General features: G+C 34.3%; 1 protein-coding gene across 3 annotated transcripts in view; it reads left to right on the top strand.

Moving 5' to 3' along the window:
* LOC125657482 (uncharacterized) overlaps positions 1–27081 on the top strand; it is a 40606-nt gene that overhangs the window by 12628 nt on the left and 897 nt on the right. Inside the window, exons 3-7 of one of the 3 annotated variants that reach the window (XM_056150059.1) lie at positions 10459–10712; positions 11748–11819; positions 15598–15808; positions 16569–16786; positions 24941–25036. In XM_056150059.1, the coding sequence (XP_056006034.1) occupies positions 10459–10712; positions 11748–11819; positions 15598–15808; positions 16569–16786; positions 24941–25036 (851 nt within the window). The remainder of the gene's footprint in view (positions 1–10458; positions 10713–11747; positions 11820–15597; positions 15809–16568; positions 16787–24940; positions 25037–27081) is intronic. The other 2 variants (XM_056150060.1, XM_056150061.1) reach the window with 2 other exon arrangements.

Raw genomic sequence — 27081 nt, forward strand, 5'->3', positions numbered from 1 at the left:
TAAAAACTGGTCTGAATCCCCCCCCCCACTCGCTTATATACCCTACAAAATTTACCTGCAATATTACATAGTATTTACTAATGTCAATTATTATAAGTTCTTTTCATTAAAAACATGGAATTTACAAATGGATGAAAAATACAAATTTCACTACATAGACTTAGGTGTACAAGTGGTTTTCGTCAAGTTTCCGCACTCATTTTTCATCTTGATAGCTTTCTCCCTGCAAAAACTTGGTGTGTCCTGCTGAAACTTGATATATCTATGTTGTTTTCAAGTAGTTTCCGCAACGACAATTTGCTGAAAGCTGATCAAGTTTGCGCAAATTTCGGTTTGCAGAAACTGTTCTGTTTTAGTATGCACATTGCTATACTGATAGTCTACCGCAAAGTTTTGATAAGTTTCCGCAATATTTTAGTTCTGTATCAGTTTGTACAATATGGTGTATACCAATTTTCAGCTTTGTGGAAACTTACTGAGACTTTATCATCGCCATGTAATTATAATAGGATGTTTGTGTTGCAATCAATATATAGAATTTTTAAAAAGATAACTGAAAACACTCGGACTAAATGCAAAGACAGCCTGTTACATGTATATTATAATTTACGGAATGTGTTTTTCCCCTTTCGTTGTTAGTCTCACCCCCTCCCTTTGGAGGGATGGTGGTGGTGTCCATTTGTACTAATGAAGTATCACCTATAAGGTGTCAGTATATTCTGGTAGATTATTGCAATATACATCAGTGGCGGATTTAGAGGGGGCGTAGGCGGAGAAATAAATGACAAAATCTTTTATTTTTTTTTAATTACTTTATTGGGAGAACTTAATATTTTCCCCCAAAAAAACCTTAAAATTTGGGTCATTTTATTAATTTCACCTTATTAAATTGATAGAAAATACATGTAGTACAAATGACTAAATAGGAGAAATATTTCAAGCCCCATAAAATTTGTAAAACCCAGGAGTTTCCGGGGGCTTCGCCCCCTGGGCCCCAACCAGGGCTTCGCCATGGACCCACTGCCTCATAAAGTGGCGCCCCGTAACCACAATTCCTGGATCCGCCCCTGTACATGTAGATATGAGGAGATACTGTCTGTATAAGTTGATAGCTCATCAAACGCACCTCCTGCGATGTGAAAGTGAAAATAGCTGCAATCCTCGCCGGCGGAATTATGGTAAGGTTCAATTTCAGCAACTATTTGCGATAATGTGCTCCACGAAGATTTCCTTAAAGATTACAATTATTCTAAATGAACCCTGTGCTTCCTAATCCCCGTAATGTAGTTCTTGTTCATCAGTGGCGGATCGAGAGGGTTGTAGTCACTCCACTTTACTTCCATAGTTTTAAACAAAACTGGTCATTTTACCAGTTTGCGATATTCACCCATCTTTGGGGCCGGGGCGGAATAGGCACAAACTTGGGTCGCAATCCGCTCATCCTTTAAACAATTCCTGGATGCGCCCTTGCCCACAGGCACCTTAAATATGGATATTACTACCCCCCCCCCTCAACTTTTTTTCATATTTTTTTTTATGGGAATAATTTCTCTGAAGTGTATGAATTCGTAGTCTATTTCATCCCTCTTCGATTCATGTAATCGTTTCACGTTTTTTTTTGTAAGCTTTAGAGATTGTCCTTCTACCGGTATAGAGATTGGCCTTCTACCGGTATAATAAAATTCATTTTATTATACCAGTAGAAGGCCAATCTCTAAATACATGTATCCATACTTCCGGTGCCTGTGCCCTTGCCCGTGGAGAACAATACGTAAAGTGCACTTGTAAATATATTACCATTTTGTCTGTAATGATATTTCAGGGCCGTAAATTAACCTTCAATTTGGAGGAGGCAGGAAAGTAGGCGGGGGTCTGGGGGCCGCCGAGGCCCCCAGACGCTGAGCACATTTTGTGCACACTGAACACGTTTCGTGCAAAATCCTTGATTCTAGGGCCTTCTAAGATGTTACTTGACTAACTCATTCTAAAAGAAAGATTTGGAATGCTTTTTAAGGGAGGTATCATGTTCTTAGTTATTGGAAACAACATAAATTCTAATGAACTTTAAATTTTAATTTTTTTTGGCTCAAAAGTTGGAGGAGGCAGCTGCCTCCTCCGCCTCCATGTAATTTACGGCCCTGTATTTACGGGTGTATTCAATACCACCTCCTAATAAAAACACGGGGGTGGGGGGGTGGTATCGTATAGACTCTCATTATTATCATTACAAACAAAATTACCGGTTCCTGTGATTAGACAAATATTGATTTATATTCACAAAATAAAAATTAAATCAAAATCGGAACCAGGAAAGCTTAATTGATTCCCAACTACATGGAAATGGACATAAGATTTTAATAGTGATATTGTTTAGCTACAGTTCATAATGCATAAGATATAATTGCAAAAGTATATCTGTTAGTTGGATAATATCTTGTATACAATATAAGAATTTCATAAGTTAACATCAGGAACCTATATACTAACTAGTATATAGGTCCCTGTTAACATCAACACTGTTCCAAGTATCTGATTTAAATCATTACTTCTTTTTACTGGCTAACAATTTCTATTTCTATTAATTTGTCTTGAAAATGAAAAATCCATCGTACCACTGGACTTGTTTATAAAATGAAATTGATCCAACTTTGCCCCAAAATCACAGATTAAACAGTGGCGGATCTAGACCTCACTGTGTGTGTGTGGAGGGGGGGGGGGGGCTTTTTTGGTCAAGCAAAGGAGATATGGTTTTGGTATTAAATGTTAATGAAAATTGAAACATCCATACTTCTTCATTATACTAGCCCGAATATTTAGAAATAATTGTCAAAGTGCACAAATGATCTTACAAAGATTTGGCCTAAAAGCAAAATATGCTTGACCTGGACCATTTAAATTGGCTATAAAAGTGTTTCAGGTGTTTTCCCCCAAAAAGTCACTAAAATGATTTTAAAAGATTTGAGATGACCTTATAGAAATTAACAAATTTTGCACTAATCAAAATTTATAATCCATAGTTTTGAAATGTTTGAGTGGAGTATGAATGGTTGGTATGAGTGATTATATATCAATTGTACATCTTACCTTTAAAAGTATATATTATGATGCACTTAATTTCTATTTGTACAAATAAATTAAAAAAAATTAAGCCTAAAAAAAATAATTTAAAAAAATTATTATAATCCGAGGATTGATGTGCATTAAATTATACTTTGTTGTACAATATGAAAAAGGTACAAATTAAACAAATATTAGAAAGAGATTACATATCTTAATGGTAGTATAAGTTAACCACATTCACTAACTGCAAAATTGTAGCTCTCTGAGAAAATATTGGGACAGATCTGTACGAATTAATATTTTCTCAGAGAGCTACAGTTCTGCAGCTATTGCATTCACATGATTATGAATTTCACAATATTTCATATGAATTTAAACGTAAAAATTAAAATGTATCCTTTGTCTTTGTATTGGGTGATGTATATTGCAACATAATTTTCAATGTTCATGCTGAGAATTGCTTTGCCATTATTTTCCAAATATCACCATATAAGCCTACAATATTACATATTATGTATCAAATGAATTATTTATAATATTGACTGAAATAGCATGATATGTTGATCATGATATGAAATGCTTATAAAAGTATTAGATGGCAAATTACAACCTCACAAAGTCATTCACCCAGTAATTGTAGATAAGGAACAATGAGAAACAAAGTCAGGGGCTTGCTGAGCTGTAAAGAACATCCCATGTGTATTATACACAAAGGGATTAGTTGGGGTAAAATTCACCAGACAAAACCTGGGTACAGATATAAAAAAAAATGGACAAAATGACCATGCAAGGACAAAGTCAATATTAGAAGTTTATTAAAGCATAATAACAAAATGTCACAGGACATAATACTGATTTTTATATAAATTCAGGGGGGAAATCTGTTCCTTTTGTAAAGTTTACAAAAATGCATGTGTAAAATATATGTTATATTTTTATGAGATTGTTTTTCAATTTTATACTATAGATTTTGATAATTATTATTAAATGCTTATTCCTTTTATCATATCTATTGCAAAATATGAATTAAAATAGGATTTTCTTTTACTGATATAGAATACTAATAGGCTTTGTAATCATTGGGTTTACAAATTGCTACACAAGATCTGACATTTTTCACATAGCTTCTGCGTGCATGCATGTCATTTGATTCCATATCAACATATCAATTAATAAGCAAGATTCAAAATGTGAAATTACTTTGAAAAAAAAAAAACACAACAAAAAACTTGATGACTGATAATCTATAATATGCATGATAGTTCAAATTTTCTTATGAATATATATGTATATCAAATGATATGTCAGAACAATCAATTTGCTATTATTGTACGTACATGTATATGCTTTCATAATTTTGCTGTTGTGTGATAATGAAATATTGTCAAATTAAAAAAAAATGTGAAATTACAATTTATTGTCCTTAGGTTTGTAATCAAGAATGAAGGAGTAAATGATAACCTAGTGGTGGATCCAGAGGGGGTGCTGGTTCAGGAAATTTTGCTAAAATAAAGTAAAAATAACACATTTTGAGGGTGGACCCCCCTCCCTTGATAACCAAAATTAATGGTAAAATTCCCCTCTCTCAAAAATTCCTGGATCCATCCCTGTAAGCATTAGACAATCATTAATTTGTCATTCCATTATTCATAATTTCTTCATTGGACACATGGAGGCCAACTCTCACATGTGTGTATATAGACATAATTCCAATTATTTTGAAAATAAAGAGGTCAAAGTACCAATTGAATTCAATATAAAATATATAAAGAATATCTTATCATGGATATAAAGATTAAAACATTTCAATCATGTTAATTAATAGATTTTTAGGTCAATTGATTCTCTCATGTGACCTATTGCTAGTGGTCAGCTTCTGTTGTGACAGTAAACAAAACATCAAGCTTGAAAATATCATGATTCCTAGGGTAGAAATTCTGACTCCAGGAGGAACCAAACTTGATATATAGTGTTTATGTGTAAAACATTTAAATTTAGATAACATCTTCCTTAATGCTATTGATACTTTTAGGTAAAGAAGGAACAGGTAATTGTAAATTTCATGACCTCTATCAGTGATAATAATAATAAAATTTATATACATGCAGCCTTATATAAAACAGTTTATTACTCTAAGGTGCTTTACACAATCTGATTAAAATAAGATCTTTGATCCGCTCCGTTATTGTTATGTCGTTTCAATAAGATCTTTGATCCGCTCCGTTATTGTTATGGAGAGGATCAAAGATCTTATTTATAACAATAACGGAGCGGATCAAAGATCTTATTTTAATGAGATTGTGCTTTACAAGGGCAAGAAGAGGAATGCAACAATAAAATAGAATTAAATGACATTATGACAACTTATACATGTATCTGTAAATTAAATTATCAAAATAAAACACTAATGGCTAAAAGTTGGTTGGTTTTTTGGGTGTTTTTTTTTTGGTATTTGATAATTAAAAACACAGTTTATATATACATGTTAGAATCTAAAGGTTTTGATACTAGCTTTAAAATAGATGGAACCAAAAATGGTCATAGTAATTACATGTCTTTATGATTTAAAAGAATCCTTCTTTAATTTTGTTGACACTAGAATATTATAAATGATGGATGCATTGTCAAGAAAAACAGAAAGAGATGTACAAAAATTGTGACACTTGCAACTCCAGGGTTCTGATTCAAGGTCAGATCCAAATAGTGTTAAAAGTGTATATCAAGTTTATAATTGTAAAATGTTTCATCAGTATAGACGCTTTTGGGGGAATGAATTACACCTTATACATGTATTATACTTCTACTGAATATTAGAATTTAGCATATAAATGCATGCCTAGAGCAAGAAAAGTTACTGTATTATATAGATTTCATTCATATTGAGGTTAGTAATACTTTTAACTAAATAACTCAGGTATTTAGTTAAGGTCAGTGTCTTGTTGATATTTTTGATGTGTGTATGCATGTACGTGTATGTGTGCGTGTGTGTGTGAAATACAAAAAAATCCATAAAGATTTGTTTCAGAGTTTTGAGTAGTGATCAGTTTTAGCAATCATCAACAGCTAGGGTATGAATCTGAACACTCATCTTTGTTAATTTCTAAAAAGACTTAAATTGCATTTCAAAAGTAGTCAAGTGTTATGTGAAGGAGATTTGAGGAACATATGTTCCTGCTAAATGTGTGTGATCATACATTTGGGGTGTCAATGGATGGAAAATCATCTGAAGATCGAAGTTTTGAAGAAATTGAAATACTTTATTGAATATTAATCAATCTTATTTTCATTCTAAAATCATGTACTCAAAGGAATTTTCTTTCAATTACATATGTAAGTGCATTAAATTGAATTATTTTTCTATTTCTGACTTACATTTAAAACAGTTATGTTTGTCATTTTGTTTCTCAAAGTAGAAAATATTTTCATGTAGATTTTTCTTCCAAGATTATTATTCCTTAGATTTCAATTTAGAACATTCAAGTAAAAGAAAATAAGACTCTAAAAAAGGAGGTCTCCATGTGAATTGAGAGAAAGAAACGGAAATTATAAATTCTGTGGTGACATTAAATTTCATTTCATAATTTTGCCAGCTATAATAAGGTATGATATGAGATTCAGGGTGGTACATTTATGTGCATACATGTACCTTGTATCTCCAATTGAAAATTGATTGCTTTAAATCAATTTCAACATTATGAATATCCTACAAAAGTAAAACATAATGATTTTAAAGTTTAAAAAACACATTGTTTCACTCCTGAAACCTTGACCTCACATGGATATATATTGGTATTTAGTGTTGGTAGGTTTTGGTTCTTTTTGGGTGGATTTTGGATAATGTAGTGAATTTCAGTTAGTTGTAGCACAGTAACATGGAGTGAGCTTGCTTGCTTCCTGATATCTAGTCAATCACTTTTTAAGACATACATATTTTTCAAACTTGCATTGCACATATTTGTTTACATTTTTGGTAGGAGTGTTTTATATGCTCACTATATATGTCATCTTCATATATAGATGTGTAATTGTTTGCAAAAAGAGGAGACATCTAAATTCCTAATAAAAATGATAATTACATTTAAATCATAATTGTGCACTTCATGTACTTTTTACATGCAAAATCATTTCATATAATTATATGGTTTTTGTATTTTCTGTCCATATCTGTAAGTCTGTCTGTCACAAAGTCTTAAATTGTGCATTAAAATGCTTCTCCTCCTGTATGGATTATCTGATAAACTTGAAACTTTGTACAATGCATCATTGCCATTTGCAGATGTGCACATTGTTGGGAGAGGATTTATTGTTATCCTAAAAGTTATAGTGGTTCGATCCAAGAGGGATACGGGTGTAAAATAGCTTGTGACCATTTCTCCTAGTTGCAAACATATTGCAGAGTCTTGAATTTTTATTTTTTTTTTTTTTTTTTTTATACAATACTTCATTATCATTTAATGATGTCTAGATTTCTCTGACCCAGGAATCTAATATTTTCCTAAAATCTACAGTGGATCAAAAACAAGTATTTTAAGTGTTGTTTTTTTTTTTTTACCCTTTATTGAATAATCTTTGTAAAATTGCATGTGTAAAAGTAAAGATGCTTTGAAAATTCAATTACAAAATTAAACATTTCATTGGTTTGTTAAGGTACTCACTACACTAAAGCTTTATGACACTATGTTACAAGATGGCGATTTAAATGTTTTGGGAAAGTATTTGTATTGATCGATTTATTCGTCTATAACACCATAGCTAAGTGGTTAATTAATAAAGCATTGGGCAAGAGAGAGAGAGAGAGAGAGAGAGAGAGAGAGAGAGAGAGAGCATTGGGCTGGTGAACTACAGATCTTGAGCTCAAATCCACCAGTCTTTTGTTCATGTGTTGAAATAATATTTTTGAAAATCATGTTTTTATCCAAATTTGCATTTTTTGCTGTTTTTGGCATACACACTTATTGTATATCATCAGATCTTTTTTAAAATATTAAATCTATTTGTACTGATTTGAGAAACTATTTCCCGGTGTAGTGAGCCACCTTAAATGTAAACATAAAAAGACTCCAGTCTTTGTTTACATAACACAGAATGAAGGCTAAAATATTGTTTTTATTCCTGCATCCAGAAGGTTAAAATTTTGGCTGTGAACACAGATTCAGTTATACTTTTCATGTTTAACATTTAAAAAAATGAAAACAAAATAAAAAAAAAACAAACAAAAAAAACATAAACGTCCTGTTTGAGAATTTTTCACTTGTATGGAGACGTCACCATTGCCAGTGAAGGGCTGCAACATTTAGGTCTATGCTCGGTGCTTATGCCCCTTTGAGCAAGGGTGGATTAATATTGTGTCACACATTTAGGTAATGTCATATAACTGTAAACAATGTCTCTAGAGGATTTGGGTGTTGCTCAACCGGAAATGTAATAAATGAATGCATAAGATTGGATCATACTTCTTTTTGGACTAGAACATCCAGGACTGAACTTTCTTAGGGTCGAGATGTCTGTTAACCGTTTATTCGTATTTACCTGTCAAAGTCTTTTTGACGCTTCAGGTATAGGAGAAAGTACTTTGACTTCAGAATGAATGTGATTGTCAGAGGGAGAATGATGGACCGAAGCATGCATTTTGTAAAATGATTCTTGTGTTGTTAAATCTTCGAGAATCTTGTTGGAGATGTCTGATTCGGTTCACGAAACAACTTAGCATCATCTAGCAGTAGCAGATTTCCCCGTAAGCACTTAATTAACACTAATTTTAATATATTGTAAACAAATTGTAACTGTAAGCCAGGCTATTCCAAAATTCCACAACATATCAGAGGAACCGGTAATTTAGCCTGTACATAATGATAAGAGTAGGGGTATATACCACACACCCCTAATAAAAGCACTGGGATTACTGAATCAGAATGACAATTGGGGTGGGGACGATAAAAGCAGAATTTTCGAATTATTTTGAAGCGAAGTTTTGAGTAAGAAATGGTGCCATTCCTTTTGGGTTATTTTTTTCATTGGGGATGGTACCATAGGGCCTACTATTATTATTACAGACAAAAATACCGGTTCCTGTGAATATTCACACCTGACGACCTGTAAAGGGTTGTAAATAGAGAATGTGAACAGCTGCATGTAAATAAGTTAGTGTTCTAACTGCATAATTTAATACCGTTCAATTTTATTCTAATATTTTTGTGATAGGGTTATATGTATACAATTGAAATTGCATGGGAAAGAGTTTAGTAATGCAGAGCTCTAATATAATTTAATTTCTCATGTTGTTTAGACATTTATCCATTAACACATGTATAGGGCTACATAATTTAGGAATGTAATTACTAGATATAAAGTTAATGTCATTCCTTAGCTTGCAAGTAAATTCTTAAGAATCATGACAAACAACACTCTTTAAGATACAATTTTCTGCTTTATTACTATATTCATGGGATAAAAGTCCCCATCCTGTGTTTTATTTGGGATATTTATTCCCATTCATGCTCAAATAGGATATTCACTGCCATTTCATGTTCATTATGGGACATTTCCTCCTATGGGACATTGTATCCCATTTTGAATTTAAATATGGGAGTTAAAATCCTATGGGAGAAATTATATTTTTTCTCCCATGGGATTTTTGGTAGGAGTGAAAATCCCCCAAGTGGGATTAAAAATCCCTCCAAAATCCCATGGGATTTTTTGATTTCAGGTGAAATATCTTAAAAACTACAATAGTTACAAGTGTAAATGTTGGTGCATGTCTTGTGGACATAAAATCCCATCTTTTTTTGTAAAGGGTTTATTTGTATCCTTAATAAAAGGGTTGGCGAAACTCCGGACTTTTGTCGTGTCCAGAGTTAAATGTCGCACTGTTCTATATGTAAAGTCCGAGACAAAAGGCCTAATCAACTATGTACAGTGTGTATGTATCCTCTTCTTTTTTAAGTTTCTCTTGAAGCTAGTTTGTTTTCAATTTTGAAGAAATAATTACTATTAATTTTAGATGCTACAGCAGTTGCTGACATGATTTCCATATAATCTTTTAACGAACTATAGCAGAGAGATACCAGCTATTTATTCAAACATTACGTGAATTACGTATACTTACATTGGATAAGGACTTCTGAACTGAAGCTGGTGTCATATTTCTGCAAGGGATAATCATAATAGGGTTCTATCAGAAAAAAGTATACACTGCGAATATTTCTTAGATCTTTATACTTCATCAAAATTGAACTAGAAATTAATCCTCAAGAAGTTCTTTTTGAAAAGATTTGACTCTGTGAAATATTTAAGGGAAAATAGCTTTGAAAACTTACCTTTGGTCAAGGAATGTAGCCGTGTTATGAATTCGTGTATTTTCGTACGATTGTATTCATTCAATTAAACTATGTTGTACAGAGTGGATACGTTTATCGGCACAATGGATTTAGCAGAGGAAAACACCTGGGTCAACTTTGATGGAAGTAGTATCCCCGGAAATGAATTTTTATACACCATGACGGATTATCCTAATCATCAACCTAATGGCGGCACCACTCAAAATTGTGCTGTAATCAATTCGAGGGTGTGGGTCAGCACAGTGTACGTTGATAGCCAAACACAAGACAAGGCGTGCACCCACACGACGACAGATATGCTGTGTTACAGAGAAGGTACGCTTCATTTGTTAGATTGGGTTTTTGCTGTATGAGACGTACATCAAAGATGCATTACCCAAATTCATCACAGAGAGAGAGAGAGAGAGAGAGAGAGAGAGAGAGAGAGAGAGAGAGATTTAGATTTCATGAATCTTATCGGACGCATGGAAAGGTGAAGATAACGAACAGTGATCAATCTCCTAATGTTGCTTTATGAATGTGACATTAATCAGAACTCATTAGTACATAAGTTAGTTAAGTGTGACTGACATTTATCTCTTAGTTAACCTTGTACAAATGTATGAGATAATTGGAAGTTAAATATCAGTAGAAATTAACAACCCTATGTGCAGATGTACGACAAAAGGTGGGGGAATCAGACGACTGTATTCAGAGTGTTGTGGGAAATTAAGCAGTTTTCAATGGCAAGAAGATTTCGAAGTCTATCAAGAGATGCCCTCGACTGTGTTATGATAAACCAGCACATTTCTTACGAGTTTTCTTGGAATATAAACGATAGCGAAAAGCTTTCTGTGTTGTGTTAAATCCACGATAATGGCAAGCATGTAGAGTGTGCGGTATGATAAGACTGGTCATGAAAAGCTAGGATAAAATCCATGAAACAATATAATTGAAATAAATATGCATTGTATACAATTTAATTCCGAATTTACTTTCATGTAAGTCGTGTTATATATGTCTGATCAAAATGAAAGTAAACTGATGGCGTCATAAGTATACATCGAGTGATGATGACACATGTGAAGAATTTATAAAATGTTATGTAAATATCGACAAAATATGTAATATTCAAGATATATGCCATGGAATATATATATGCCTAAGAAACATCGATAATATCCCGTTATAAAAGCATGCTTATCCGATTTGCCTCTTCGTACACCTTTTGATGCTGTTTATTTTGGAAATGTTTGTGATTTCAATTCTATGAAATGTCTTTGGAATTTGGTAGAATTCACGTTTTAATTACGCCACTTTTTATTTATGTTGTGGCACAATACTTTTGAAGTTTCTCCTTCATTATCATAGCTGTTAATATTTTCGTGAGGAGTAAAGATAGGTGCTTGGTAGAACATCTACTGGATAGTACAATGTATCTAGGTAAGAGTTTCTGTGATGGATTTTCTTGAACATTTATCCGCTTTTTATTACATGTACACTATGATTATTGATAAATATGAAGATCCAAGGAATTTGTAAATTATTTCAGATGAAACATAAATAATGTTAAACCTCATGTCTTTTTGTTTTTCATTTGTACAACATTTCAAATATATCCTAATAAAAACAAGAGTCCCATCGGCCTAGAATACCTCTTCTGATACATTGTAGAACAGGCAAAAATTCTCACTAAGATTCATCAATTAACAAAGTTTGATGATGTTAAGTCAAATAGTACCTGAAAATTTAAATGTAACTGCCCAAAAGTAGGTCACGGTGACCTACTTTTGGTCGACACACTGAAGACTTAAGAAGTCAAATAGTATTCAAATATAGCCGTCAAATTCCAAAGAAGGCCACAGTGACCTTCTTTTTGGTCGACACACTCCAAAGACTCAAGATGCATCAACTGACAAAGTTTGATAATTGAAGTCAAATAGTATCTGAAATATTCAGATATAAACGTCAAATTCCAAAAGTAGGTCACAGTGACCTACTTTTAGTCAACACACTCTGAAGACTCAACATGCATCAACTGACAAAGTTTGATAATTGTAAGTCAAATAGTATCTGAAATATTAAAATATAGCTGTCAAATTCCAAAAGTAGGTCATGGTGACCTACTTTTTGGTCAACAAACTATGAAGACTCAAGATTCATCAACTGACAAAACTTGATGATCCTAGCTTTCATAGTGTCCAAAGTATGCATCTAAAATTGAAAATGTGAAATTTGAATGTCTACAAAATTCAAAAAGTAGGTCACTGTGACCTACTTTTTTATAAATATGTTTTGAGGCCTCTAGACGCATCAACTTACAAGGTTTGATGATTTTAAACCTCTCGGTATCTGAAATAACAACCTAAAATTTATTCATAAATAATTAGCCATAAAATTCAGAAAGTAGGTCATGGTGACATACTTTTCACATGATACAGTTTATGGTCCCATGATCCATCAACTGACATCTTTTGATGATCATAGGCTCAAAAGTGTCCAAGATATGTATCAAAATCCATTTAATAATAATTACCTGCGAAATTCAAAAAGTAGGTCACCATGACCTACTTTTGAGACAACTTGATATTAGGTCCTAAGATGTTGATGTTTTAACAAAACAAAATTTAAGGTCATCTTTGAAGTGACCTTGAGACCACACCCTTTGCCCCAGGATGATGCCTTGAACAATTTTTTTATCTACAACCTGTCCTCGTCCTTATGCATAAGTTTGGTGATAATTTGCCCAGTGGTTCTTGAGAAGAAGATTTTTTATCAACCACTACTTTTGTTTGCATTTTCCTAATTATCTCCCCTTGTTAAAGGGTCAAAACCCTAGTTTTAGTACAAATGAAAGCCCTTGGGCCAAGGATACCCTGTGACAAATTTGACAAAAATTGACCAAGGGGTTCTTAAGATATAGCCCTTTTTCCAAAAAGTTGACGCACGGCGCACGCCAGACACATGGCCATATGATTAACTCTTTGAGCCTTCGGCTCAGAAGAGCTAATTACACCCGTGCTATTAGGACAAGAACGCCTTGAATCCCTTATGAATGTATAATGATTTTCAAACTAAAACACAATGTTATGATTTAGTCTTATAAAATTTAATCTCTGTCTTGTTTTCAGTTGACTTTAAACTGTTGATCGTCATTGTTGAAATTAATGCAAGACTAGGTTCTGACATTTATAATTATATAACTCTTCGATGTACCTGTCCCTACCAATCCGTAAACGCTGATAAATATTTGTTGATTTCCGTCCCATTTGAAAAATCATTCACTGATATTGGGACGTCACCAACTATTAGTGAAACGACACAAATTTTGACACGTAGCAGTAATGTTTTTTATCTTGCCAACACTAACTGTGACGAGAAATCCTTTTACCGGCTTCACCTGAAATACCCATAACTTTTGTTTCCATTGCCGGGGACTTGGGAAATGATCAGTAATTGCATATTTAATTGATTTAACTCGGGAACACTCAAACCACTAACCTACCGCGGAGGGTCACTGATGAATAGAGCAATAACAGCTAATATGAACGAACTGTGGATAGGATATTGCGTTTCTTGGTGTGCTAGTTTGGTACATAGCGACCAATATGACCTTCCAGGCATTTTTTTTATACACTAGTGATCGCTCACTTTTTCAGTGACTGTCGCGAGTTGTTTTACGACTGCCATCGACATAAGTTTATAAATGATCTTCAATAGATGCTAATCCTAGACATCCTGACGCAAAAAGTAAGTATTACAAAATTACCTTTCGAATACGTTTTGTAATACAACAATTGCAGTAAACTCGCACAACTGTCTTAGAAACACCACATTATTTTACCTTGACAGCCTTGACCTTCGTGGTTTTAACGTGGGATAATGACAGAACTATTGTAAGATATTCCTAAGACTCCCCAGACATCTTCCAATATTGGAAGGTCTATTGTAACAGTCGTTGAATGAAGCACGCCAAGAATACACAAATGATGCGACGCCGTGAAGTACACACAAAAATACTAGAACCTCTACTACAAACCTCTACCACAATGTTTTTCGTCTCAAAATACCAGCAGATCTACGCACGAGTACTCTGAAGCTGATATCAAAAAGATGCCGGAGTTTCTCATTGACAAAATCTTTGTAGTCTTTGGTAATCAGGTCTTCCAACAGTCTGTTGGAATTCCCATGGGCACGAATTGTGCTTCTTTATTAGATGACGTTTTATATTCTTATGAGGCAGAATTTAATCAAAGCTTCTACTTGAGAAGAAAAAACTCTTGCTGTGGCCTTCAACTCGACATATAGATGTATCGAGAACATTTTATCTGTTAGCAATAATCATTTTCATTAATACGTCGAATCGATATATCCAAGTGAACTCCAATAAAAGACACCACACAGTATTCCACATCTGCTTCATATTTACTACTTAGATATTTTACTGAACATAGATGTTAATGGCAAACTAATAACTCAACGTTTTGACAAACAGATTGATTTCAGCTTCTTCATCGTTAACTTCCCATGTTTATGTAACAATATGCCATTATCACCTGGTGATTAAGTCTCTCAACTGATTCGATTAGCAAGAGCTTGTTCTGTGTATTATCAATTCTTAAATCGAGGCAGGCTACTGAAAAACAAGTTTATGTTACTAGGGGTCAAATGCTGCCTGACGTGTTTCATACCAATTGTTACACACTGATTTGACTACGGATTACTCCGTTTACCTTATCAAGATATAGGGCCCACGGCAGGTGGGAGCGGTCGACAGGGGATGTTTACTCCTCCTAGGCACCTGATCTCACCCCTATCGTGTCCAGGACTCCGTGTCATAACTCTTAATTTTGTACTCCCTATAGGAGTTATATGAGATTGATCACTGTTCGTTATCTTCATCTTTTCATACCTAAGACTGTAATAGGATTTTTCCCACTTTGTGTAATATACCAATTATATGTAACTGCTACTACTCAACTTAGAGAGATACCTGTCTCAAACCTCCGTCAATTTCGTTTTTTTAAATGCAGGTTGTATGTGGATTTGCTAATTTAAATAACTTTTAGAGAAATGGGAGATATCTATGTACCTAGTGTATAATTCATTCCAGATTGTCTCTATGTACCTAGTGTAGAATTCATTCCAGATTGTCTCTATGTACCTAGTGTATAATTCATTCCAGATTGTCTCTATGTACCTAGTGTATAATTCATTCCAGATTGGAGCGGCCTCTGTTTATCCTGGAATTCCACTGCGGATTTTGAGTACAGACAACATTGCTACTGGTTGACGTCAAAGACTCCTATTGGAACATCGTGGTCAGTAGTGGACTCCATGAATAAGTGCCAGTGTGAGGGTGGACAGCTAGCCCCGGTTATAGATGACTTCCAGTACGCCTTTATCCATAATCTTCTCACATCTATTGCTGGGTTTGTATATATTTCTGAAAATTAAAAAATACAGGATTCGGAATATCATTCCCGTGCATTCACCATCACGTGTCAGAATATCCTTCCCGTGCATTCACCATCACGTGTCAGAATATCCTTCCCGTGCATTCACCATCACGTGTCAGAATATCCTTCCCGTGCATTCACCATCACGTGTCAGAATATCATTCCCGTGCATTCACCATCACGTGTCAGAATATCCTTCCCGTGCATTCACCATCACGTGTCAGAATATCCTTCCCGTGCATTCACCATCACGTGTCAGAATATCATTCCCGTGCATTCACCATCACGTGTCAGAAAATCTTTCCCGTACATTCACCATCACGTGTCAGAATATCATTCCCGTGCATTCACCATCACGTGTCAGAATATCATTCCCGTGCATTCACCATCACGTGTCAGAATATCATTCCCGTGCATTCACCATCACGTGTCAGAATATCATCCCCGTGCATTCACCATCACGTGTCAGAATATCATCCCCGTGCATTCACCATCACGTGTCAGAATATCATCCCCGTGCATTCACCATCACGTGTCAGAATATCCTTCCCGTGCATTCACCATCACGTGTCAGAACATCATTCGCGTACATTCACCATAACGTGTAGGGTTTGATGCATTCGTTACTTTTTCTGTACGAAATATCAATGTGGTAAGATTCCTTAAATAAAACAGTGTTTCTTGTATTTGAAACAGTTCATAAATTCTTAATTGGTTTTGTACAACACATCAGTGCAACTGGTACAACCCTGGGGGTGTGGCTTGGTCCCCATAACATCAAAGGTTCACCAATGAACTGGAACGGCGACCCCGTGAAGGCCAGCAATCTCACGTCCGCTCCGGAAGGGGAATATTGTCTCCTGATTTCTGCGGCAGGGGTTCAAACTTGGAGACTGTGTAGTTACTCTGATACAAGTATTGTGATTGGTGCTCTCTGCTACAAAGAAGGAGGTAAGAGTGTTTATTTGATTTATAGTGAATGCTATTTACGGGATCAAATCGTCATTTACGTTTTATTCTGATGTTATATATTTTGCAACAACATCATTTATAGTAAATGTTTGGAACTCGTGTCCATCCGGATATGACGTAAAAACACTGTTCTTATCATATACGTAGGTATAGCGCTTTAAAATACTGTCAATCACTCAGTCTTTGGTACAGACCAAAGCAGTTAAATAAAATGCGACGTTTCAACAAAAATCCATGGATTAAAAAGGACACGGGAAGCGAATAAAATGTGTGCCCACTTTGGGAGCGTGCTCTTTACAGCGATCAGTTTTGGTTTTCAATGATGGCATGTAAGGCAGAAAAAGCGGTATCTGGCACTTCTCGCGTATATAAAGGTAGAAATGTTATAAAGACAAGTTTGCGCCTTATTTCATCCTGAAGTACAATACATTTTTATGAAAATGTTTCATTCATAATATTTGCAATTTTCGCTATGGCGGGGAACCTTGAGATTAGGGATACTAATTGAGAAATACAATAAAATCATAATAGTTTGATATATATCGGAATATGATTTGTATGTCGACTCTGCTTCCTGCTGAGAAATCCCAAACTTGGTTCTAACCTATCAGATTATAACCACAGGAGGCGCTTTATCCAGCCGAGTTTGTTACGATCAGTACAACCATTTTAATGGTATGATACCAAGGTGACCGTCAATGCTCATGCACTTCTTTTCAGTAAATCTATATCAGTTTAAAGTAAATCAAATTCACAACTAAGTATCAAAAAATAAATTTAGTTAACTTTGTCATAAACATTTTCTTGTTCTCCGAAAAAAAATGTATTTTAACTTGAAAAAAATAACTATCTGCCTAGTTTCTCTTTCAATTGATTTTCTATTTAACCCATGCTTGATAATTAATTAATACCGTTTGTCGTTTGTTGTTTGTTTGAACAACACAATTGTTTTAACTGCGTCATCGTCTTGTCAATTAAATTCAAAAACATAACTAGCCCCCGTAAAAAACGATTACATTTCATTTCTTATATTCGCTCAAACAACAATTAAAATGGTACATAAGGCACAATACAGAAATTGCGCGTATTAATACAAGTAACGTCATAGGAATGTATATAAAATAAGAATGCAAATAAACAACATCATAGTGAAATATATATACTACATGTAAGAAGCTGTATGTTAAGGAGGTCAAACTAATTCATATATCTTTAAAATGAACATGCACAGTTTTTATAGGTTTTTTTACTGGTTGACATAATTTCATACAATTCGATCAAATTTGGTCTCGTACAGCATTTTCTGTGTATGTTTAAAGGACGTTAGCTCCTGGGCATATGGGCACAACTGCAGGACGCTACATGTATAAGTATTTACTTGTTCAATACTGATACCATTGGTGCAAACATATTACATATATATTACTAAACCCTATCCATTTGTAAATTTTTGTGTCAATTTAAATTCTTGAAAGGGTTTGGCAGGGAATATATTTTGTGGCGAAAGGATTGATTAAACAAAAAGTTCTACCAGCTGGGGCCAGTTTCACAAAACTATCTTACGACTAAGATCTATCATAAGACCAAACTTTGTCATAAGATCCATCATAGCTGTTTCACAAAACTGTCATATCTTATAGAAATCTTAAGACATCCAGATACTTAATTATTTATTTCCAGCCTACTTTTATGAAACTTTTTTATATATGTATTGTTAGAAGACATGATTTTGTATTCATTTTATGTAATGATTGATTTGTGTTGTCACCAACAGACAAATCACGTTTAAACGAATAAATCTTAGGTAAATTTTCAGTATTTTAAAAGAAAATTTCAGGTGCGAACTTCTTTAATAAAGCATTGCACTCAATCTAATTAGATTACATCGCACTCTAGCACAAAATGATGACAATATTAAGCCATCGGCCAGTCTCTACTGAAAGGCGATGGTTCATGGTGAATTTCAACAACATGTTGCTGAGTTTCTTGGTAAGGTTCTCAAGATATGTTTCCAGACCAAAAATTGTTTTAAAACTTTAGTACATTGTATATTATACCCTTGGAAGAACTAAAAATAACGCTTGAGCACGTCTCGACAAATTGATCCTGATCCCTAAGACGTTGTTTTACAGCGTTTGCATTCCACTTTTCATTCATTCACAGTAGACTAGTCATACATAAAATTCACATATGTTTACAATCCTATGAATATATACATTCAAACTATAGATTTTTAAATGTGTCATTATAGTACTGTGTATATAAATATTTGTAAAGAATATTTACAATCTTGTTTTCGTGACGAGACTTTGGTTTGGTTCAATAAGAAATCATTCTAGCATATACATCGATATAGAGAGGAAGCGTCCCGTTTTGTCCAACTCTTTATTTTGTATTCCTTATAGGAGTTATGAGATTGATCACTGTTCGTTAAGTGTCCAGCTTCCTTTGTATATTTATGCCTCCCCTCTTCCGGGAAGGGGGATATTGTTTTAGTACTTTCTGTTAGTATTAATTGTTTTCCTTTCTATATTGTATGCCTTATTTCAAGAAATAACTTTGGGTCACTTTTTAATGTGAAATGGAACATTTTCCGTTTTTGACAACCTGACGGTAGGGGTGTCGGGGTGTTTAAGACACTATACTTCATTTTCTGTAAGAAAGTGGAGTAAAAGGAATTCAGATTTGGATTCAGCATACTCATAATTGGTAATTAAACCTGATTTCTATTGTTTTGGGTAATGATGTTTCAAGAAATAAATTTGGGTCACTTTTTGATGGGAAATGAAACGTTTTCCGGGTTTTTTTGGCAACCTGACAGTAGGGGTGTTTGAGACACTATACCTCATTTTCTATGAGAAAGTGGAGTAAAAGGAATCCAGATTTGAACTCAGCATACTCACAATTGGTAATTAAACCTGATTTTTATTGTTTTGGGTAAAAAAAAATTATTAAAGAAATTGGTGGTGGTTGCTACTAGGTAGCTCATTGGTAGAGCGTACGTACGTTCGCTTTGTATCCGGGAGGTCGTGAGTTCGAGCCTCGCTCTTCCCATGGCCGCGTCAGACCTAAGATGTTAATATAGGTATAGTGATTGCTGCTTCGCCAAACGAGTGACAATCACGGGTCTTTCGGATATGACCTTAAAAACGGACGTCCTGTGTTGCGACAGGCGTTGGCACGTTAAAAAAAAACTCTCAATGTTATGGCCCTGGGCTCTAAGCATTTATACTTTTAAAATTGATACAGTTTGCCGACAAACTCCGGAACGCTTGCTCCAGAGTTACTGCTTGCACCTTTGATATTGTTTCATATGTGAGATGAAGTCCGTAACTATAATAGAGTCTTCCAAAGTAAATATCGTAAAATTCATTACAAACCTACTTATCCCATGGAGATCCGGGTTAGAATAGGTCCTCAGTACCCCTGCTTGTCGTAAGAGGCAACTAAATGGGGCTGTCCTTCGGATGAGACCGCAAACACCGAGGCCCTGTGTCACAGCAGGTGTGGCACGATAAAAATCCCTCCGTGCTTAAAGGCCGTAAACGCCGAGCATAGGCCTAAATTTCGCAGCCCTTAAATTGTCGCACTGGATAAAAACTACCATTATAAGCACATTCACAATACCGAGTTTCAAATTTTGAAATTATTAACGACCATTCATTTTGTCTTTGGTCAAATATTCGGCATGACGGATTACAATTGCATTAATCATTGAATTTGCAAAATCTTATGATGTCACAGAAGGGTGGACCTATTTTAAGGGACGTCAAACAAAAAATCAGTCAGTCAATCTGTCCTTGTCTTATTTATTACAGTGTCCTCAGTTTACTATTTTGATGTGCGAGAAGAATCTAGAAGTTTGATATATGATTAAAGGATGAAATATTATTCATCAAATAATATGTTTTATGTGATCATTTTATTAAATACTTGGCTAATTTGTCTAGCCATGAATGTGTGTTGTACATAAGTTATGTAGTCTGTGTTATGTAACTAACATAGGTATACCTATGATTAGTTTCTTGATCACAAGTGAAGGGCACACGTTATGTCATCGGTAATAATAGCCAAGCATTTTATCTTATCCAAAGATTTATTTTTACCCACCATCATCAGCAACCAATGAAATAATGATTAAGTGTCACGTGATTATGTCTTTGTTTGTAGCTGTCCAATTGTAAGGAAGTATATATTTTATGTGATTATATAGGAATATTTTCCCTCCACCAACCCAATCCTACCACCTTAATTAAGATCTGATGTGTGCCATTTTCTCTTACTCCAAGTATACTTACCAGTTTTACGGATTGTTTTCTTTCCTGCTACTGGCACAATTTTAAGGTGCCACCTTATTTTTCTATTTCATGATGTTTGAATTTAACAAGATTTATAAAAATAAATTAATAGGGAGATCCCAATGCCATTTGTGTTTAAGTTGTCCGAGTTGTAGTTTTGATGCTCAGGGATCTCCCTATTATAGGGGTTGTAAATAAGTTGTCAATTTCTTCAATCATCATTGATAAATAGCAATTGTCGACCAGCAACAAAGCCGTGGGACTGAGAAAACTGGTTCCTTCAAATAGTATTTTATATTCATATAGAAATGGAGGGCATAAAGTTATATATGCCTCTTTGTAAGTCGTAGAGTACGCTTTGGCATCTGAACGGGAAGATGCATTTTTTTCTCCGTTCGTCTTCTTGATGTTGTTTTCTGCTCGACTGTTCGATGTTTTATTTATTCTCTGTTCGTCTGCTTGATGTTGTTTTATTTCTCTGTTCGTCTGCTTGGTGTTTTTCTTTGTTAGTCGACTTGATGGGGTTTTTTTCTGTTCATCTGCTTGATTTTTTTCTATTTGTTCGTCTGTTTGATGTATTAATTTTCTGTTCGTCTGTTTGATGTTCTTTTTTTTTTCTTGGTGGTTTTTTTTTTTTTTTTTTTTTTTTTTTTTTTTCCTGTTCGTCTGTTTAATATTGTTTGTTCTCTGTCTGTCTGTTTGATGTTGTTTTTTCTCTGTTCGTCTGTTTGATGTTGTTTTTCTCTGTTCGTCTGTTTGATGTTGTTTTTCTTTGTTCGTCTGTTTGATGTTATTTTTCTCTGTTCGTCTGTTTGATGTTGTTTTTCTCTATTCGTCTGTTTGATGTTGGGTTTTTTCTGATCGTCTGCTTGATGGTTTTTTTTTTCTCTCTGTTCGTCAGTTTGATGTTGTTGTTTTCTCTGTTCGTCTGTTTGATGTTGTTTTTTCTCTGTTCGTCTGTTTGATGTTGTTTTTCTCTGTTCGTCTGTTTATTGTTTTCTCTGTTCGTCTGCTTGATGGGTTTTTTTTCTCTGTTCGTCTGTTTGATGTTGTTTTTTCTCTGTTCGTGTGCTTGGTGTTGTTTTTGTCTGTTCGTCTGTTTGATATTTTTTGTCTGCTTGACGTTGGTTTTTTTGTTGTTTTTTTTTTTTTGGTTTTTTTTTTCTCTCTCTACTCGTCCGTTTGACGTTGGTTTTTTCTCTATTCGCCTGCTTGATGTTGCTTTTTCTTTGTTTGCCTGCTTGATATTGTTGTTTTTTCTCTGTTCCTCTGTTTAATGTTCTTTTTCTCTGTTCGCCTGCTTGATGTTGGTTTTTCTTTGTTTGTCTGTTTGATATTGGTTTTTTTTTCTCTGTTCCTCTGTTTGATGTTCTTTTTCTCTGTTCGCCTGCTGGATGTGGGGTTTTTTTTACTGTTCGTCTGCTTGATGTTGTTTTTTCCCTGTTCGTCTGCATTGTGTTGTTGTTGATTTTTATGTTTGTATGCTTGGTGTTGTTTTTTCTTTGTTCGTCTGCTTCATAATGTTTGTTGTTGTTTTGGATTTTTTTGTTCGTCAGCTTGATGGGTTTTTTTTTTACTGTTCGTCTGTTTGATGTTTTTTCTCTGTTCGTCTGCTTGATGTTGTCTTTTTACTGTTAGTCTGTTTGGTGTTGTTCTTTCTCTGGTCATCTGCTTTGTGTTGGGGTTTTTTTTTTCTCTGTTCGTCTGTTTGACGTTGTTTTTTTCTTTGTTCGTCTGTTTGATGGGTTTTTCTCTCTCTGTTCGACTGCTTGATGTTGTTTTTATTCTCTGTTCGTCTGCTTCATATTTGTTTTTTCTCTCTTCGTCTGCTTTGTGTTGTTTTTCTTTGTTCGTCTGCTTAGTGTTGTTTTGTTTTGTTCGTCTGCTTGATGTTGTTTTTTCTCTGTTCGTCTGCTTGGTGTTGTTTTTTCTCTGTTGGTCTGTTTGATGTTGTTTTTCTCTGTTGGTCTGTTTGATGTTGTTTTTTCTCTGTTCCTCTGCTTGGTGGTTTATTTTTCTCTGTTCGTCTGCTGTATATTGTTTTTAAGGCTCTACCCGTCTGTTTGATGTTGTTTTTTCTCTGTTCGTTTGATTGATGTTGTTTTTCTCTGTTCGTCTGCTGTATATTGTTTTTTAGGCTCTACCCTTTCTGTTTGATGTTTTTTCTATGTTCGTCTGCTTGATGTTTTTCTCTGTTGGTCTGTTTGATGTTTTATTTCTCTGTTGGTCTGTTTGGTGTTGTTTTTTCTCTGTTCGTCTGCTGTATATTGTTTTTAGGCTCTACCCTTTCTGTTTGATGTTTTTTCTATGTTCGTCTGCTTGATGTTTTTCTCTGTTGGTCTGTTTGATGTTTTATTTCTCTGTTGGTCTGTTTGATGTTTTTTCTCTGTTGGTCTGTTTGGTGTTGTTTTTTCTCTGTTCGTCTGTTTGGTGTATTTTCTCTGTTGGTCTGTTTGGTGTTGTTTTTTCGCTGTTCGTCTGCTTAGTGTTGTTTTTCTCTGTTCGTCTGTTTGATGTTGTTTTATTTCTCTATTGGTCTGTTTGATGTTGTTTTTTCTCTGTTCGTCTGCTGTATATTGTTTTTTAGGCTCTACCCTTTCTGTTTGATGTTTTTTCTATGTTCGTCTGCTTGATGTTTTTCTCTGTTGGTCTGTTTGATGTTTTATTTCTCTGTTGGTCTGTTTGGTGTTGTTTTTTCTCTGTTCGTCTGCTGTATATTGTTTTTTAGGCTCTACCCTTTCTGTTTGATGTTTTTTCTATGTTCGTCTGCTTGATGTTTTTCTCTGTTGGTCTGTTTGATGTTTTATTTCTCTGTTGGTCTGTTTGGTGTTGTTTTTCTCTGTTCGTCTGTTTGATGTTTTTTCTCTGTTGGTCTGTTTGGTGTTGTTTTTTCTCTGTTCGTCTGCTTGATGTTGTTTTTCTCTGTTGGTCTGTTTGATGTTGTTTTATTTCTCTGTTGGTCTGTTTGATGTTGTTTTTTCTCTGTTCGTCTGCTTGATGTTCTTTTTCTCTGTTCGTCTGTTTGGTGTATTTTCTCTGTTGGTCTGTTTGATGTTTTTTCTCTGTTCGTCTGTTTGATGTTGTTGTTTTCTCTGTTCGTCTGCTTAGTGTTGTTTTTCTCTGTTGGTCTGTTTGATGTTGTTTTATTTCTCTATTGGTCTGTTTGGTGATGTTTTTTCTCTGTTCGTCTGCTGTATATTGTTTTTTAGGCTCTACTCGTCTGTTTGATGTTGTTTTTTCTCTGTTCGTCTGCTTAGTGTTGTTTTTCTCTGTTGGTCTGTTTGATGTTGTTTTATTTCTCTGTTCGTCTGCTGTATATTGTTTTTAAGACTCTATCCGTCCGTTTGATGTTATAGAGTAAATAAGATTGTTAAGGATTGTATCATTTGCTGAAGTTTAGGTCCCGCACTCGGGAAAAGGAGGGGCAAACATTCAATAGTTTTGTTTCATTCATCCCAAACGGACTATATATAACATACTTCGATTTCCAAACTTTTTTATGTGTCAGGTGAAAAATCTTGAATTTTTAAATATAAAAAAATCCATGCTATTTATTCTAAAGTTTATGTGATTTGTGTTGTTGTTTTTGGTTGGGTTTTTTTTTTTTAACTTGTGTGGTGATTATTGAAATTTATTTGATTTTTACGAGAGCATATATCATATATATATATTCTGATTTGTAAACCGCAGTAACAAAATTTTAATAAATGCATGTATGATTACAATGTAACACAGTTATTCAATTTTCTATTGTTTTATACGCCAAAGCCAACAAGTATGTGTTGTTGTTTTCTTAATAATGTCATTAAGAATATTGTTTCGACTTTTCACTAAGGATCTTCCCATGGTACTGACACAACAGCCAGCTCTACGACAACGTCCATTGAAGAAATCAAAAACGAGCTCTATGTGAATCCACGGGAAACCACTGGTGAGAAGAGTCTATATACGAGTTATTCAAACAATGAAATAAGCGGGTTATGACAAAAATAAATCTGCAATGATTGCTACTCTCAGCACACAATACAAGAACAAAGAAAAACATTTTATTGTTTATATTTCTATGTATTTTTGAAAAAAAAATATAAACTAGATTTAAGTACTAAAATAGAATATTGTAGACCATTTCATTACTTTAAGGAGGTACTCTACATCGTCATAATGACTGACTAATGAAACAAATACACTTAATTGTACAAACTGCATTAAGGGTTCAGTTATATCATTAACGGTTTATACTGTAGAAAGTTAATGTGATAATTTGTATCACTAAGCGTTGCAACTGAACCCCTTATTGCAGTTTGTATCATTAAGCGTAATTGTTTCATTAGCGGTTTCTACAACACTCCATATTTGGTAATGATGATACTAAAAAAAACGGATCGAACTATTTTGCAACGAAGATGTATTCATTGTCTATGATAAAAGCAATGTCAATTTCAAAAGAAATAGAAGAGAAAAGATTCAGCGAATGTAAATATTTAATGAATGTGTGTATTATAGGAGGGGTGTATAAACAGGGAAAGCAGAGGAATAAGCTGTATGACTACGAAGCCATTTATATGCGGAAATTACACTGTTGCTCCATTACTTTGATATTCACCGTAATACGAACAACAGGCGTGACTTAAAATATAGATCTATATTTTGTGAATTTACTGCTCCTTCATAAATCTGAAGAGTTTTACATGTATATCGATAAATAAGAAAAATGCATGGATTTAAGAGTACCTGTAAAGTGCGAAACGAAATCTAAACGAAACGAAACCTACCGAAACGAAACAGATTGTTGGATCCGCCTTTGGGCATAGATACATTGTTTGAAGAAGCTGGTGTCTGAGAAAGTTGAAAGCAGGAAGAGCTATTAACCTCTTATTTGATCTCTAACTGCTGAGGTGCGAGTACTTTCAATAATGGAAAAATTTAAATAGTATACCATATTATATGAATGCAATTCGGTAAGATATATATACAAAATGTACATGTACATGTATTATTAAAAATTGTTATTGATATGTAGTGAGTCTAAAGATAACTATACATTTGGAGTGTTGCTAAGACGGGGAATTGAAAACGGGACGGAAAACGGAAATTTTTACTACAATAATATCAGGAAGAGGTCCGCATTTTGTAAAATCAAAAGGCTTCTGAACAAGGGAAGCAGAAATTACAGAGAGAACGGGAGGACTTACTCAGATTCCACCGTTTGATATACCACATACAAATACACAATATCCACATGTATACATAGATTTGTCCTTAGAGCAAAAAATACTGAAACATGTATTTATGTCCAAAGGCGGATCCAACGCCGAAGACCCCACCCCTCGTTTAGTGTGTTTCCTCAGACCTCTGACGTGTGAGACTGTAACCCTCCGTTCTGAAATCTATGGATCCCAAACTAATTGCACATGGTATTTAATCAACTTCGGATATGTACTTTGTGCTTACTCAACACCCCCTTCCAACTTTTAAAACTTTGTATCAGTCAAACCGAAAGCCTAGATCAAAGGGGAGGCGAATTTTATTTATATGTGGTAACTTTCACAAGGGCCTAAGATACCATTTTTAATTATTATAATTAAAAGAGTTCGGTTATATAATATGTTTCGTTTTATTTCGGTAGGTTTCGTTTCGTTTCGTTTTGTTTCGGTAGATTTCGTTTCGTTTTGATTCGATTTTGTTTCGCACTTTACATGTACCCTGAATTTAAAAGCTTCTGAATGAGACGAAAAATATCTTGATGTGGCAATCAACTCGACATTTAGATATATCGACGATGTTTTATCTACTAACAATGTACTCATTTTTATTTATATGTCAATTCAATATATTTCACTGAACTCGTGATAAAAGACATCACAGAGACTCTCATATCTGCTTCCTGTTTGGATATTTTATTGAACATAAATGTTAAAGTCAAACTACCAACTCAGCTTTATGAAAAACGGGATGACTTCAGGTTCTCCATCGTCA

This window comes from Ostrea edulis, chromosome 9 (genome assembly GCF_947568905.1).
Source record: "Ostrea edulis chromosome 9, xbOstEdul1.1, whole genome shotgun sequence".
NCBI classification, from domain to species: Eukaryota; Metazoa; Mollusca; class Bivalvia; order Ostreida; family Ostreidae; genus Ostrea; species Ostrea edulis.